We start from the raw sequence: 17859 nt of genomic DNA, 5'->3' as shown, positions 1-17859 counted from the left end.
ACTGATTTGTTTCATCTACTAAGTATTAGGTGATAGAAACTGAAATCTGGCCGTAATCAAATCAAGGCAAGATATAAATTGGTTTTGGTTGTGATCTTTTTTTTTTTTTTTTAAGACAGAGTCTCGCTCTTGTCGCCCAAGCTGGAGTGCAGTGGCACAATCTTGGCTCACTGCAACCTCTGCTTCCTGGGTTCAAGCGATTCTCCTGCCTCAGCCTCCGGAGTAGTTGGGACTACAGGCATGCGCCATCAGGCCCAGCTAATTTTTGTATTTTTAGTAGAGACAGGGTTTCACCATGTTGGCCAGGATGATCTCGATCTCTTGACCTCGTGATCCACCTGCCTCGGCCTCCCAAAGTGCTGGAATTACAGGCGTGAGCCACTGCTTCCGGCCCGCTTTTGATCTTATGTGATCATTTTAATCACCCAAGTCTCCCAGCAGATTGATGAGCTGTGTATACTGCTGTGGGTGTCACAGAACAAATAGGCTGCCATGCTTCTTTCTAGACATCTGCAACATCGACCCATCCTGCGGATTTGGCAGTTGGAGGCCTTCCTTCAGGGACAGGAGAGCAGCAGGGAGCGATGTGGACATCGACATGGCTTTTGTCTTAGACAGCGCTGAGACCACCACCCTGTTCCAGTTCAATGAGATGAAGAAGTACATAGCGTACCTGGTCAGACAACTGGACATGAGCCCAGACCCCAAGGCCTCCCAGCACTTCGCCAGAGTGGCCGTTGTGCAGCACGCGCCCTCTGAGTCCATGGGCAATGCCAGCATGCCACCTGTGAAGGTGGAATTCTCCCTGACTGACTATGGCTCCAAGGAGAAGCTGGTGGACTTCCTCAGCCGGGGAATGACACAGTTGCAGGGAACCAGGGCCTTGGGAAGTGCCATTGAATACACCATAGAGAATGTCTTTGAAAGTGCCCCAAACCCACGGGACCTGAAAATTGTGGTCCTGATGCTGACGGGCGAGGTGCAGGAGCAGCAGCTGGAGGAGGCCCAGAGAGTCATCCTGCAGGCCAAATGCAAGGGCTACTTCTTCGTGGTCCTGGGCATTGGCAGGAAGGTGAACATCAAGGAGGTATACACCTTTGCCAGTGAGCCAAACGACGTCTTCTTCAAATTAGTGGACAAGTCCACCGAGCTCAACGAGGAGCCTTTGATGCGCTTTGGGAGGCTGTTGCCGTCCTTCGTCAGCAGTAAGTCCTGTGTGGCACAGCATGTGCCCCTGGCCTGGCTTTATGCTCGGGCCCGGAGAAGTGTGGGAACAGTCACGGAAAAGACAATGATGTGTTGACAGGGACTGTTTCATTCATTTAACAGGCATATATTGACACCTGCCATATGCCACAAATGCTCTTAGGAGTCAGAGTAAGCAGGGAACATGCAGACAGAATCCTTGTTCTCATTGACTCCTTTATTCTACCACATTTGACCAAGCACCACCTAGTCATAAGGCACTCTTGGTGTCCTTAACAGTTTACAAATGGGTGGGCAAATGGATCAAATGCACATTTATTACACATGACATAATAGGCTGGCATGTTGCAAGAGAAGTGACTTCTGTTAGGGGCACCGGAGAAAGCTTCTAGAAAGAGTTGCTTTGATCTAGGCTTAGCCACCAGCCCCGTGCTTGGATAACACTGGGTCTTTGCTCATGGGGCTCCCCCTCCCTGGAATGCTCTCCACTGCACTTTAGCAACAAACCCATATTCATCTTCAAAGCTCAATTCCAATGGCTTCTGCTCGCCGTGGAGGCTCCCGCTCCCAAGGCCTGCTCATGGTTAATCCGGACACCCTACTTAGGGCATCTATTACCTGGCCTGTTGATCATTTGTTTGTGGGTCTGTGGTCCCCTAGACTGCTCTTTGAGGAGGTGCAGCCTATTATAGTTTCCAGAGCCTGTGTACAGTGTGCAGCCCAGGGTCAGTACAGGCAAGTCTTGGAACAAATGAGGGGGATTTATAAAGTATAAATAAACATGTATATGCTAAATGTTTATTATTTAAGGGAATGTTGAGGTCTATGAAAACAGTATTCACATTTGTGAAGGTCTGGCCCCCAAAAGATTCAAGGAAAAATGTGAAGCAAAGGTAAGCCCCCAGGTTCACCCACAGGTCACTGTTCCTGTCTTCCAAAGATTAAAAACAAAAGCTTTGCTCAACAAAGCATTGAGAAAATATGAAAAGCAGTTGGATTGTAATCTGATGTCCAACAGTCTAGAACTTGTTAAACTCTCCACTTGATTTTTCTTCTATCCCTGTCTTCTCTCTCATGTTGGATAAATACATCTTTAACTTAATCACCCAAATCTTGCCAAATAGAACATATTGGCATGTTTTATGGATCAAATGCTATCATACTTTATGTTTAAAATCACTGGACATAGTTTGTCTGATATAGTTAATTCAACAATAATTATGGGCTAAATAAATGTTATGTGATTCATTGAACTTATTGACAGATTAATTTTAATTTTTATGTTATTAGCATGCAGTTCAATTGTTTTCTTTGTTTTTTTCTTTAGGTGAAAATGCTTTTTACTTGTCCCCAGATATCAGGAAACAGTGTGATTGGTTCCAGGGGGACCAACCCACAAAGAACCTTGTGAAGTTTGGTCACAAACAAGTGTAAGTGATTATAATTATTGTCTTAAAAATTGTAGTGCTGCAGGGAATGCACAGGTCCTCCAACAGGTCCTCCAGACAGCTCCTGACTTTATGGGATGAGGACCTTAAAATCCAGAAAATGTGACTTCCCAAAGGTAGTGTGGGTCATGCTTCTCAAATAATCTGTTTTATTAGTTAGCTTTTGCCACGTGACAAGCTACCCAAAACTTAGTGGCTTAAAACAACAACCACCTATTTATTTACTTACTTGATTAATCTATTTAGAGACAGAGTCTTGCTGCGTTGCCCAGGCTGGAGTGCAGTTGTGCAATCTTGGCTCACTGCAACCTCTGCCTCCTGGGTTCAAGCAATTCTCATGCTTCAGCCTCCCGAGTAGCTGGGACTACAGGTGCTTGCAGCCATGCCTGGCTAATTTTTGTATTTTTTTTTTCAGTAGAGATGGGGTTTCGCCATGTTGTCCAGCCTGGTCTAGAACTCCCGAACTCAAATGATCTGCCTGCCTCAGCCTCCCAAAGTGCTGGGATTATAGGCATGAGCCATTGGGCCTGGCCAACAACCACTTATTTAATTTGCAATTCTGTGGGTTAGCAATTTTTGTTTGGGCTCAACTGGGTGGTTCTTCTGTTTTCTCCTTGGATCCCTTATGTTTGTGGTCAGCTGCTTGTCAGCTATAGAGCTGCTGGTCTAGAATGGTCTCAGGTGGGCTGGCTCATTTCTGCTCCATGTGGTCTCTAATTCTCAGCAGGCTAGCTTGGGTTTGTTCACAAGGTGACCTGGCAGGGTTCCCTGAGAGAAGACAAGTGTGCAAGGCCTCTTGTGACCTAGGTTAGAACTGGCACACTGTTACTTCTGCCACGTTCTATTGAGCAAAGCATGTCCAAAGGCTAACCTAGATTTAAGAGTGGAAAACTAGGCTTGATGGAAGGACTTGCCACATTACATTGTAAAAGGCATGGGCAGAGAGAAGTTAGATAATTGAGACCGCAGGTCCAAACAATTTACCGTATCTGGTGTGAAATGATTGAGTAAAAGAAGGATTGGATACATCAAAAAATGGACTCCATGTCTTCTTCAAATTATTAATGCTGTGATAACATGTAATGATGGTAATAATAGGAAGCCATGTGCATGTTCTATGAAGACTGACGGGAGAGGTGGGAGTGGGCAGGACTGTGGCACCCATGCTGATGCTGCTGCCTGGCCCGTGTGCCGTGTTTCATGCCCTGCTCCATCTCAGGTGCCAACCCTAGGAGCAAAGAGGGCAGGGGGGCCATGTAACAGAAGGCTAGCTGGGGTGATGTGGCTGCAGGAACTGAGCTCCTGTAGTGTGTCAGCAATGTGTGCTCCTTAAGAGAACGTCACAGTGTGTCATGCTTTGGAGGGAAGTGCAGATTCTGCAGATTCTGAACTTCATACACAGATGAGACGTGAATGCAAATGATCCTTGAAAAATGACTATCTGGCTTACTACTGGCTGACTCTCAAGATGGGGAAAGAGAGCCCATCTCTTCCTACTGCAGACCCTTCTCTCTATCACCACTTAAGTCCTTCAACTCTTTCTTTTGACCTCAGAAGGAGTGGCTTTAAATCTCAGCATAGCAAGAATGAATATCATTGCTAAGGCAGCTAGGACCCTTATCGTGGCACTGGATGCTTCATTTAGCTTTGTAGCCTCTATTTTTCTAGGCTCTAATGATTCGTATTTTTTCTCTGAAACATTCCCTAAAATTGGCTCAACCTTTTTATCTTTAGGAAAATGGAATGAATGAAGTAACCTAGTATTTGAAGTCTTATGATATTAACTTGAAAATATATTAATACTTCCTAGGACATGTAGCAAGATATGACTATAAAATAATATATTTTCTTCTAAGATCAAGAAAGCTATGAAGTGTGGGTCCATGTTGTTATGTCTGTTTGATTAGGTTGCTATTCTCTCTAGATGTTGATAATAAATCAAGAAATTGTAAAAAAAAAATACACATACACAAAAATTAAGAGAAATAAAAAATATATATACTCCCAATAATAATCCCTGGGAGCAAAATAGTACATGCTAACTTTATAGTTTTCCAGCTCAACATAGCATTTGATTGAGTGGATATTTTCTTATAATGTAAGTAGCTAACTACTGATTTCATTTAATTTTTGGTGTATGTTTTGGTTGGTTAATTGCTATAATGAGAACATTGTTGGATATTATTTATTATTGTCTCTTATTTTCTCTCTGTCTTTATTTTAGAAATTGAAAGGTGTTTTTGTAGAACAATATAAGCTTCATTTTTAATGATTCTATTTTTCAATATGCTGTTCCATATCTTTTTTTAGGGAGGCACAGATCCTTAAAAGAAGGAATTTAATTTTAATACATGCACTACTATACATAATCTATAAAAACTATTGCAGGCATTTTGCTAAAACAAATTTAATGTAGCTCATGGGGTTATGTCTTTATTTATTTTAGATAGCAGGCAAAAGTAGAGGTAATATTTAATTTGTCTTAACAGAAATGTTCCGAATAATGTTACTTCAAGTCCTACATCCAACCCAGCGATGACAACGAAGCCGGTGACTACGATGAAGCCGGTGACCACTACAACAAAGCCTGTAACCACCACAACAAAGCCTGTAGCTATTGTAAATCAGCCATCTGCGAAGCCAGCCGCTGCAAAGCTGGCCCCTGTGAAACCAGCCCCTGCAAAACCTATGGCTGCCAAGCCTGTGGCCACGAAGACGGCCACTGTTAGACCCCCAGTGGTGGTGAAGCCAGCAACAGCAGCGAAGCCTGTAGCAGCAAAGCCAGCAGCTGTAAGACCCCCCGCTGCTGCTGCTGCAAAACCAGTGGTGACCAAGCCTGAGGCCCCTAGGCCCCAGGCAGCCAAACCAGCTGCCACCAAGCCAGCCACCACTAAGCCCGTGGGTAAGAAAGCCCTTGCTAGGGCTGCCATCTTGTGACATCCTCATTTACTGCTCCAGGGTGTGTTCCTCAAAGCCTGCATGTAGCACACTCAGAATACAGTCCTTGATCTGGGCTTGTACACCTGGATGATGTATTTTAAGAGGCGTTGGTTAGGGATTCCAGCCTCCCCACTCCCCATCCTGTGCCCTCGATCCTGTCGCTGGGTAGGGATGGGAAGCTGTCATTCTCTCTGGAATGTCAGTGGGGGCACAGCTCACTTCACCTGAAAATTGAGTTGTCTTAAACTAAAGGGAAAAGTTTCCATGTCGAAATAAGGTTTTAGCTCCTATTTAGGGAGTGAGAGAGACAGAAAGAAAAAGGCTGCAGTTGGTTCTTAGGCAGCAAGGCAGCTGTTTCTGGGCTGGTGTATGGAGCCGGACTCGCCTACCTTAGAATATGCCTTGAAAAGGTCTGGGGGAGCCCTTTGCAAGTGCAAACTTTGTGTCTGCCTCAGACCCACAGAAGAGGGGCCCTAAGCTGTGTGCTGTGGCGATATTGGGTGTTCAGTCCAGCAACCTGAAAAGTCAGAGCCTGAACCATCAGTCATTCTCCAAGGCTGAAATCTATGCTCATACTGACCATGAGAAAAATATTGAAAGTAATGGCAAAAACCACAATTACTCTGTACCAACTTAATATATTTCAGACTGAATTAGATACAAAAGGTAGATGGCTTTAATGAGACCAAGAGTATGTTATTTTATCATTTTCTTAAAGAAGATACTGGAAGACACTACTGAATGTCACAAGCTGTAAAGGAAGGCTCATGATAAAATGGAAATTATCTTCATTTTATGAACAGTATGAAAGAGAGAAAGTGAATTCCTTTAAAAGAAATTCATGTCATACCCTAAAATTTTATGACTTAATATATGTTAAATTATGGGGCTCATTTTGTAGCGAACACAACTTATGATTAGTATGCTGGGCCTTGCATTTCCAAAGTATCTTCTTAACAGTGGAGATTTTTAATAGAAAAAAAGATAGTTGATGAATAATGAGATTTTTCTTTACTGTGAATTCCACATTTCATGTATGAGAGCAATATTTTTTTAGAGGCTTGAACAGAAATTAGTTCCCCACCTCACCTAAATTTCAAGTCAATTTGTCTGTTAACACATCGCTTTCAGATTTCCTCTCTCGCTCATGCACAACAGTCATGGAGGATTTTATTTTTTATCTTCACACTCTGATCTATCTTCCAGTTAGGGTGTCCCGTGAAGTCCAGGTGTTTGAGATAACAGAGAACAGCGCCAAACTCCACTGGGAGAGGCCTGAGCCCCCCAGTCCTTATTTTTATGACCTCACCGTCACCTCAGCCCATGATCAGTCCCTGGTTCTGAAGCAGAACCTTACAGTCACGGACCGCATCATCGGAGGCCTGCTTGCTGGGCAGACATACCATGTGGCTGTGGTCTGCTACCTGAGGTCTCAGGTCAGAGCCACCTACCACGGAAGTTTCAGTACAAGTAAGTACATGATCAGTACAAGTCAGTACCTGATTTCTATGTAGAGTATCAAATAGGACACAAAGGAGATACTTACTTATTGAACTATTCTGAAATAACCACAAATTAGAAAAACAACAACAACAACAACAAAACAACTCAGCCTGGGTGCTTTGGTGGCACCCTAAGTTTATAAAACAGAGAATGGAAATGGGATTCCATGTGGGATGCAGTCCTGCCCTCTGGGTCCTGGGCCACTTTATGGAGGAAGCCAGATCCATGTCGCCTGAGCACAGCCGTTTCCAACATTGCACCCGGGAAAGATGGCCACGTCTCCTGGCGAGGGCTCCTGGTTGCCCACCACCCTGTCCAGGTTTCCATGTTCAGGAAAACATCAACCAGTCACTGGCCCCTTAGGGAGTAATGGAGGTGTCCCTGAAGTCTCACCGCCCCGGGGGTGGAGGATGTCGATAGCTGAGTCTCCCTACCCTGATCACCATAATTGGGCTCTGCCCTTGGCTGGCTGTTGTCCCCAGGACTCCCCCATTTCACTGAGGCCTGCACTTGAGTGCTGTCCCAGCTTTTCTTCATTATTCATGGTCCCCTCTCTCATCTTTCTAAATTCTTCTGGGTTCCCCCCTCCCATTCTTCTTGACCCCCACTGCTCCAGGAATGTGAAGGGAAGCCTCCTCTTTTCTTCAGGCCAATGCTATTCAGATCAAGGAACCAGCTTGAGGAAAGGGAATTCCCACCAGTGCCATGGATTAGGCCCATAGAGATATGAGTCCAAAGACCCAGTCAACCCTAGGGCTCTATTTTCCTGGACAGCAGCAGAGGCTGTGTGGGAGGTGAGAGGATTTGTTCAGAAGTTCAGGGATCCCCTCTAGTCGCTTATTAGCACGTGGATCCAACTTGCCGCCCACAGCATAAGTCGTGGGTGTAGAGGTGTCTTGGATCTGTGTCTTTCAATCGCCACTCCCTCACATAAGACATTAATCACAGCAGGCAACCTTATATCAGTCACTAAGGATTCCCAGGCCCTCTTGTTTCTGATTTACCTATGAGTTGCATATATTTTTCTTTTATAGAGAAATCTCAGCCCCCACCTCCACAGCCAGCAAGGTCAGCTTCTAGTTCAACCATCAATCTAATGGTGAGCACAGAACCGTTGGCTCTCACTGAAACAGGTGAGTTGTGAAACTATTAGGTCCATTAATGGCACTAAGAAAATACTCGTCTTGATTCCAATTTACCTTCCTGGGTTCTGAGTCTTAGCCCGGGCATGACTTCTATGGGGGAATAGGTCCATGTCAGCTCTATGCAGTCCAACATCATCTTATTCTGCATAATCCCAGGTGTAAATGGAGTCTTACTTTACCTGTGACCAGACTCAGTGAAAATTTGATGGGAGGTGCATTTGGGGCTATCACTAGAATTCACATATCCATTAGTCATTTCTCCTGTGCCTTATACTGGGACTCGAGTTGATTTGTGGTCTGTGATGCTGTGAAGATTGGCGTTTCATTTACTCAGTGATTTAATCTAATAAAACAACTGCCTAGAAGAACACAAGACAAATCTGGCTAGAATCCATGAAATGCGTGGGTTTGGATCTGACCCATGGGGTGTTCTGGTCCTGACATCCTAAGCACACACCCCAGCTTAGTGTGTGAGTCTGTGATACCCTCTCTCATGTGCTTGAGCCCCAGAGTGTGTGCATAGTCTATGCTAAGTTAGTGACTGGTTAGGTATAATTCAGGAACTGACAGCTGTTACTTGCTTTTGTTCTTGGGCAGTGAAACTCTGAGAGACCTGGAATCTCTCATTCAGCAGAATGTGGACTTGGCTTGTTCATCCGTGAGAAACTGATTATTAAAATAGTTAATAGGCTTTGCTTAAGAGTGTTCAGCAAAGAATGATGGTATGAACATAAAAAATGGAAATGCCATGGGAATTTAGATATAATACTGTTTTATAGACCTGAAGCAAAAACTTTCTGCTAACTAGGGGACAATTCATTATTTTTTGGTGTATCATCTACCGTCAGGAGGAGGAAAGCATTTCTCTTCACAATGCTTATTTCTGTAATTGATTTTAAAGGTGTCTGTTGAATGAGCCTGTTAGGCGACCCCACCATGGTGCTTGAGCTCAAAGAGAAGCCACAAAGAACACAGTAGATTTTCCCCAAAGGTGTGGGTCAGGACAGATTCAACTCTAACTTCAAAGTTGCTGAAATCTGTGTGCGTCATTTCTCACTCATTGGTTAACTTCACCCTGAATACAGTGTGGGAAATAGAAAATTTTTAGCCAATTTAGTGCTTCATTGAGAGAAAAAGACTTGGAGTAAACTAGAGATCAGAGATCAATAATGAGTAAACTAGACAGCAAGATTTGAGGATTTTTTGGTTATCTTATGTGTGGTCCAAAAGGGACAAGATTGTATAAACAGTGCCTGGTTAATATAAACAACAAAATCTTTAAGCAAGGGTCTGGCTGGGCTGTTTTGTTTTTCTTTTCCTTTTTTTTTTAAAAAAAAATATATATTGAGTTGTGAGGTTCAGAATTAAGAAGGTGCTTTTGATCCAGACCTTTAACACTGAGATCGCCTGTCTACCTGTGATAAAGAGAAAAGAGTTTTTGAAATTGGGGCTTGTGTTTCTTTCAAGGCTACAAGTAGTTGATACAGATGAATCTAAATAAAACCTTTCTTCTTCATACTAATTGGAGCATAACCCTCAGACCCAGGATGTGAATGTCCTCTCACCATTTCACGTGTGTGTGTCTGTGTATGTATGTGTGTACACATGCATATGTGTGTTTTCCTGTCCAGAGTGAAGACATAAATTACTTTAAAAAAAAAAAAAGAACAAGGCCCTGCATAATTGATCTCTGATCTCTTAAACTTACTTACTTCATAGTAACAAAACAAGCACTTAACCCGCCTTGGCCTGATGAATATATGTTGGCGTACACACAGGCACATGCCATTTTTGAGAGCTCTTTTTGAATTATTAGGTTGGTGCGAAAGTAATTGCGGTTTTGCCACTGAACGTAATGGCAACAACTGGAATTACTCTTGCACCGACCTAATAAATGGGACATTTACTTAAAAATGTCTAAAATTCAAAATGGATAACCAGAATTAGGAGACGAATCCTTATCCTCCCCACCCCCCACCAACTTCTCTCCCTCTCCTCCTCACCTTCTCCTGTAATTGTCATTTTAACCATTTCCCCTGGGGTGGGGAGAGAATCTTTTAATGGTTTTTATATATTTGGATATAGAAAAAGGAGAGACAATGAATCACTCTTTATTAAATAACTAAGAAAAGATAATAACTGTATGCTTACTCAGTAGTTGCATGTGTATTTTGCATCCAAATTCCAATGACCACAATAGGCATTATTTCTCCAAATATACATTTTCTACACCATTCAGGCAAAATGAAGTTTTTAAAATATATATTTTTATATTTGCATGTGTCCATTTTAATTCCTCTTACTTTCTGCAGCATCCATTAATTAGAAACATGTTTACAGAGATGGGTCCCTTTCTTAGTATTAAATAGTAGATACTACTGTTTGCTTTTTTACTTCTGTGAATAAAAGATACTGTCTTAAGAACCTGTATTTTTCACAGTTTATCACATTGGATTCTGGGACCCTGGTGACCTGTGTTTGAATCTGTGAAGGAATTCGTAGGCAGAAACACTCAAATGAAAAGTTCCTAGTCCTGGGCACCTAAGGCAGGGGAAGAGGAGAGGAGCAGTGTTACCGTTGGTTTTCATTTGCATATGTTAATGTTTGCCCATTTTGACAATCACATTGAATAGATGCTTGTTTATCAGGAATTTGAGTCAGGCATGTAATGCGAGGGCAGCCTGGTTAGGGCATTTTCTGTCCTCCACAAGATATGGCCCTGTTTGGTGTGTGGCAGGGAGACTCTCACCTTAGAGATGAAGGTTGATTCTGTTAACAGACCTTGATTCCATTAATATACCCAGGGCATCGTTAGCAAACACTCAGGATTCCAGCTTTGCAATATTACATGATTTGATTTTAAATGGTTAATATTTGTACTTTTTAAAATAAAACCAAATGAACCCCCACAAAAATATCTCACTCTGCTTTTTGCTTTGCTCAGCATCTAAAAGAATTATACTCCAGCCACTTTTCTGTCACACATCTGCTGCCTATAAATGGCAGTGAGCAGCAGTGGATCTTTCATTCATTACCATGGCCTCCTGAAAGCATGGGTGTGCTGGGCCTTTCTGCCACCTGCTTTGTTGCTGCTGATTTTGACAGTGCTACGTAGTTGCTAATTTTGGTTTTAGGCTTTTGTTACCACCTCCCTCTTCTCCCTTCTCATTTTTAGCTAAGGAAGCTTTGGATAGATATTTTCTATGCATGTTACTATTAAAGATAAGACTCTCTAGAATTTCTAAACAACAACAACAACAACAACAAAAATCTAACTTAAAATTTACTTTTTGCAGTATTACAAAATGAATCCTAAATTATTGGCTTAATCACATGTGTTAAAGAAGTTTCAATGCAGAAACTAGACAAAACAACTAACAAAATCATCATGTCCTTTATTATTTATTCTTGAAATTAGCAATCTGTAGAACTGATCACATTTTGTCCAAGTAGACATGACTGGGCCAATTGTATAGCCCTGAAGGAACCATCATTTTGTGTTTACTAACGTTTTACTTATTGATTCTAAGATGCACAATTTTTTTCCCATTGGGACACTTCTGAAACTGAAATGTGACTTAGAATTGACAACATATCATGGTTTATTGGTAGCATTTTGTGTTACTTAGTAGAACATAAAATAATAGTGCATCATAAAATTAAGATCTCTTATATTGGATAGAATACAGTATTTGATTGGCCATGTTCTGTGTGAATATATATCATCGATTAGCATAAAATGGTATATTTGGGGGCAATACCTGACTTTATGTTAATAATAATTTAAAGAACAAACTAATCCCACATCTGAAGTAAGTTAAATAGCTACAGGGATTTAGGAAATGGTCCTCTCCAGGCTGTCTGTTGTTCATCGCTGTGCGAGGATGTTTTCTGGTTAGTTGTCGTGTGTGGGTTATGATGAGCCCAAAGGAGTGTTTTTTATCTTGAAGTCTTAAAAAATAGAAGTCTGTTGGTCAAGATCTGAAAGAGTAAAATTTAACCACAGCTACATTTTAAAATAAAGTTAAAAATTGGCCGGGTGTGATGGCTCACGCCTATAATCCCTGCACTTTGGGAGGCCGAGGCAGGAGGATCCCTTGAAGTCAGGAGTTCAAGACCAGCCTGGCCAACATGGTGACACCCTGTCTCTACTAAAAATGCAAAAATTAGCCAAGCATGATGGCTCATGCCTGTAATCCAGCTACTCAGGAGGCTGAGGCAGGAGAATCACTTGAACCTGGGAGGCAGAGGTTGCAGTGGGCTGAGATCATACCACTTCATTCCAGCCTGGGCAACAGAGTGAGACTCAGTCTCTAAATAAATAAATAAATTAAGTAAGTTGAAAGTTTAGTAAGTTTCTTTGGTACCCTTTGAACTGACCAATGCTGAAAATGTAGATGGTGGAAAGTGTTTTCATTCAGGCAAATCATACCTGCACCCAAGGTATGGAAGTACTTTATACCATAACAACAATGCCGAGTGAGAAGGTGATTGAATTTTCTTGTTTTGGGGACCATTAAACTGATGAGGAACATGTTGATGACTGCAGCATAAACACCTTTCAGCCTGTCTTCCTTCAGTTTGCTCAAGGAAGTACTTACATCGTGATTTGGAAATCAATATGTTTGGGAAATGTCAAAGCTGATGCCTTTAAAAATGCATTGAAACACTATGGGGATATCAAACTATGAAAAAGACAAGATTTTCCAATCAATATATGTTTTCCACTCTGAAGAATACATATATTTTTTGCTGATTATAAAGTTAATAGATATGCATTGTCAAGCATTCAGGATGTACAGAGAAATATGTTACACGATTCTCATTGTGACAGCATTGCTGGCTTTTGATGAAAGCCAATAATGACCCGATGCATAGCCTTCCTATTTTTTCTATGAATATTATTGCTTGTGGGAAGGTGTATGCATTGCACATGTGCATCCACTCCCGCACATCTTTATTACAAAAATGGACTGTGGTGCTTAGGGTGCCTTGTGCCCCACTGTTTTTGAATGGTTGTTTTTAGGATGTTCTAGGTAGGCGCCTGTGGCTTCTGGGAACAGGTGGGATTCCCAGAACAGGGTTTTAACCTAACACTGTGCTTGCCTCCATTTCCTTTCTTCTATTTGGATGCTTTCCTGAAGCCCAGTGACCAATAGTAAGGAAGTTTCAGCAGACAGTGGTCTGAGTCAGGCAGCCTTTCCCCTCTCTGTTTTCCAAGCAAACTTATTTACATTGTTATTCTAGGTTAGGAAGCTGGGGAAAGTTGTGGATAGTTTTCAGTCCCCATTGTCTTTTAGGCTCCCACTAGGTTCTCAATAATAAAGAAGAGCAAATTAAGGAAGACTCAGCCAAGCGCTCCTCTCAGATAAAGAGAAGGCTCTAGCTTCCTACACAGGTTATACCTGAGGGGCACACTCATTTCAGAGGGAAAAGATGAACAGCTATTGCATCCAAAGACAGGTCGTTCTAGGGAAAAGTCCAGGTTAAGTTCAACGAGGGCCAGCCATCTCCCTTTGTACTCCAGGACATTTAATACTTTTTGTTTTTTGCTTTAAAACAGTTGCTTTAACATATGCACTCATAGCTGAGGAGAGTCCAGCCAAAACGACGTGTCTCAGAAGTCAAGATTATGTGGAGTTTGCATTAGAAGGCTTCTTAAGGACATAAAATCCCCCGTTTTTGTGCTTCAGAAGCAGAGAAGTCCAGATTTTTGTCTTTGAATAGTGCTGGGTTCTCACCTCACTAATATATTTCTCTTGGTTTTCCAAATATCTGCTTGTCCACAGTAACAGTGTCCTTATTTTCCACTAGTAAATCTTACAGGGTCTCAGTAGTGACTGTCACTGAAATAAGGGCAGAAAACGCCAGTGCCATGGTGTGGAACTGGAGGGCTAGGGTGGAGACCCAAGGAAGCTGGAGAAGCCAATCAGACGGGGAGTGGAGCGCGCTGCTGCGAGGCCACTCGGGCTGGGTGTCCGTGGCTCTGGGCAGACCTCTCGTGACTGGTTCAGCGGAGCCCAGGGGACTGGGAACTGAACAGCTAAACACAGATGGTCGGGACTGAAGTGCACTTGAAACAAATAAAATAGAGCAAATAGGGTCCATTGGCCAATGCTCTGGGAAGGAAGGAAGAATAGGGAGATCATTTGACGCCGGCCTCATGCTAACAGGGAACCCACCGGTAAATAAGGAATCAGTTTTGATGGTTAAATAACCTTGCCTTGTCAGTTCTCTCCAGGACCTTCCTTGAAAGCCAGGCATTTTCCTTCAGTTACTGGCATATTTGAGAGAAAGAAGATTGTTTTTGTAAATTGCCTTCATTTTATTCTGACTTCCTGGAGTCTTCATTGGCTCTCATGGGGACCACTGGCTTTCTGGGCCCTGAGAGGGTCTGCGACTAGGAGGTGTTGTAACTGTGGAGCCACCAGCCACCAGCCTGGAATTTGGGTGACAGCAGCAACCAGGAAATGTTTTAGATCAATTCTGAGCCTCAGTCCTGTGCACCTTTGAGTCTGATCCATCGTGGGTGATCCCAGCTATGATTATCCACTGAAGACTTAGGTTTTCCTTGTCCTTTTTGGTATGTATCTGAAGCACAGATGCTCACCACCCCCGCAGCTGTGAGCAGCCTGCCTCGCTGGGGACAAAGGAGATGGAGAAGCATCCCTTTGTACGGGAGAGGTGGATAATTCCAGCCTGTTAGCTACTCACAGGAGCATGCAGAATTATTGGCTCCAGGGAGTTTTGGAGAAAGAAGGTTTACGTTTTCAAACTTACAGATAACAGTTGACATCAATGCTTCTCTTTCCCAGAACAATCTGGAGTTTGCCAGAAAACTCTGTAAACAGGAGTCGTGCTGTGTGTGAACTGTAAACTCTTCTCTCCAGGCGTCGAGGGGACCTTTGCTTTACTTTGCAGCTGGGCTACATCAGACGTGTGCATTTAAAACATAAACTTCCTTAACTGGAAAAAGAATGCTTCTCTGTCTTCAAAATAGTTCTGCTATGTGACATTTTTGCCGTCATGAATTTTACATCAGTGCTAGCTCTTCGTTTTATGTGTTTCATTTGGCAGGTCACAAAGGCCCTTGGCTACCACACAAGCGTGTGTACACACACACACACACACACTCATAAAGGATTTTCTTTTCTGCTTTACCTTTAATTTTCAGTCTACTTGGCTTGTAATGAAAGGTAGAGCCTTATTTTTGAACTATATCCCAACAGAATCGAATTTCCATTTTGCCAAGAAATATAAAACCCTGAGGTTTTAAAATTCAGTTTCTTTTCTGGGGATTTAACATGAAAGGATTTGGAGGGCAAATGGCCCAGTGATTGGAAAGGGGAAAAACAATTCATTTCATTTAAAATTATTCAATAACCATTGCCAGCATTTGGGATTCTGAGTGCTGTTTATGAAGCCCTTTCATTGATATAATTTCATCTATCTCTCACAATGCTGTAAGCAATTCCTATGTCCATATGGCAGTGAGGAAATGGAGATTTGAGCAGGTTAAGGGAGTTTTCACCTGGAAGCTCTTCTTTTTTTTCCTTCTGCCACAGTAGGGTCATCAGACTGTTAGCCCCAACACTGGGAGCAGAGTAAAACGCATGTTCTTATTAATGTCCTTTTCTCATGTTTTTATTAAAGATATATGCAAATTGCCGAAAGACGAAGGAACTTGCAGGGATTTCATATTAAAATGGTACTATGATCCAAACACCAAAAGCTGTGCAAGATTCTGGTATGGAGGTTGTGGTGGAAACGAAAACAAATTTGGATCACAGAAAGAATGTGAAAAGGTTTGCGCTCCTGGTAAGTGATTCTTCCTTGTGTTTATGGCTTTTGCAAATAAGAGATTCAGGTCAATAAGTCACCTTGAAAAATATTAGAAGTGCAATGATTATGACACATGTCAAAAAAAAGACAAAGTGTATCCTCAGATAAGGAAGAGTTTCAAATACAACCCATGAAATTTCTTTTTGAATTCCTATTTTGGGTTTCTAAAAACATATTGTCCCTTGTCATTCTTCAGAAATGTTACTAAGTTGGTGTTATTTGTAAAATATTGCACCAAAAATGATTCCTGGGAAGATAATATAATGAACAACTACAGATAACACCAAAGATAAATAACCCCCACAAATTTATCTTTTAAATAGTTTTGCTTCCTATAAATAACAATGTTGTCACTGGGGCCATCCAGTATCTCCATTATATTGTGCAGTTCAACTGGTAATAAAATAAACACTTTGAACAGAGCCTGGGGTCAGTGCCAGAATGGGGAGAGTTCAGTTCGTATAAAGGCCTGGTAGATGGTGCAGGGCAAAAGAATGGAATCAGATTTCCCAGACATCCCCGGGCCCCGGGGCCCCAGGCCAAGAAGGTCACAGAGGGCCTTTGATGGTACTGAGTAGAAAAGTGAGACAGGTGATGGAAACCAGAGGCTGCGGGACTGTGTCATGATAATGACAGTGCCCTTTTGGGTCAGTAATGTGGCTTTTCCTTTCTTCTCTCGGCTCCTCACCTCACCCCACCCACCCCCTCTCTCGACGCTCAGTGCTCGCCAAACCCGGAGTCATCAGTGTGATGGGAACCTAAGCGTGGCTGGCCAACATCATATACCTCTTGAAGAAGAAGGAGTCAGCCATCGCCAACTTGTCTCTGTAGAAGCTCCGGGTGTAGATTCCCTTGCACTGTATCATTTCATGCTTTGATTTACACTCGAACTCGGGAGGGAACATCCTGCTGCATGACCTGTCAGTATGGTGCTAATGTGTCTGTGGACCCTCGCTCTCCGTCTCCAGGCAGTTCTCTCGAATACTTTGAATGTTGTGTAACAGTTAGCCACTGCTGGTGTTTATGTGAACATTCCTATCAATTCAAATTCCCTCTGGAGTTTCATGTTATGCCTGTTGCAGGCAAATGTAAAGTCTAGAAAATAATGCAAATGTCACGGCTACTCTATATACTTTTGCTTGGTTCATTTTTTTTCCCTTTTAGTTAAGCATGACTTTAGATGGGAAGCCTGTGTATCGTGGAGAAACAAGAGACCAACTTTTTCATTCCCTGCCCCCAATTTCCTGGATTAGATTTCAAGCTAATTTTCTTTTTCTAAAGCCTCTAACAAATGATCTAGTTGAGAAGGAAGCAAAATCCCTTTATCTATGTGCACCGTTGGGACCAATGCCTTAATTAAAGAATTAAAAAAAGTTGTAATAGAGAATATTTTTGGCATTCCTCTAATGTTGTGTGTGTGTTTTTTTTTTGTGCAGGGGGGAGGGGATTTAATTTTAATTTTAAAATTTTTAGGAAATTTATACAAAGAAACTTTTTAATAAAGTATATTGAAAGTCTCCTGGGTGTGGCGTTTTTGGCTGTCTTGTTTCCATAGCAGCGATTGTCAGAATCACCCCTAGGCTGGGGAAACTGGGTTCGGTTCTGGCCCCATGGACCTGTGCAACACCCTTTCGTTTCCAGTGGAGGAGGCAAAAGAGCTTTATCAGCCAATGTGCAAAGAGACCGGGTGGAAACAAGCATCCCCCGCTTGGTGGATTCAGCCCCACACGCTCCAGTGCTCCATGGCCAAGCAGAAGGTGTTCCTGCTGTTGGGT

At 42.5% G+C, this 17859-nt stretch overlaps 1 protein-coding gene across 9 annotated transcripts in view; it reads left to right on the top strand.

Annotated features, from left to right (window-relative positions):
- Positions 1-17601, top strand: part of COL6A3 (collagen type VI alpha 3 chain) — a 90482-nt gene extending 72881 nt beyond the window's left edge. For 8 of the 9 annotated variants that reach the window (XM_063713149.1, XM_009238283.4, XM_009238286.4 and 5 more), the window contains 7 exons: positions 507-1205; positions 2534-2636; positions 5144-5556; positions 6801-7064; positions 8132-8230; positions 15896-16060; positions 16806-17601. In XM_063713149.1, the coding sequence (XP_063569219.1) occupies positions 507-1205; positions 2534-2636; positions 5144-5556; positions 6801-7064; positions 8132-8230; positions 15896-16060; positions 16806-16846 (1784 nt within the window). In that variant the 3' untranslated portion in view covers positions 16847-17601. The remainder of the gene's footprint in view (positions 1-506; positions 1206-2533; positions 2637-5143; positions 5557-6800; positions 7065-8131; positions 8231-15895; positions 16061-16805) is intronic. The other variant, XM_054550030.2, reaches the window with a different exon arrangement.
- The last annotated feature ends 258 nt before the right edge of the window (positions 17602-17859 follow it).

Source organism: Pongo abelii, chromosome 11 (genome assembly GCF_028885655.2).
Source record: "Pongo abelii isolate AG06213 chromosome 11, NHGRI_mPonAbe1-v2.0_pri, whole genome shotgun sequence".
Taxonomy (NCBI): Eukaryota; Metazoa; Chordata; class Mammalia; order Primates; family Hominidae; genus Pongo; species Pongo abelii.
This window is presented reverse-complemented; position numbering and strand designations above follow the sequence as displayed.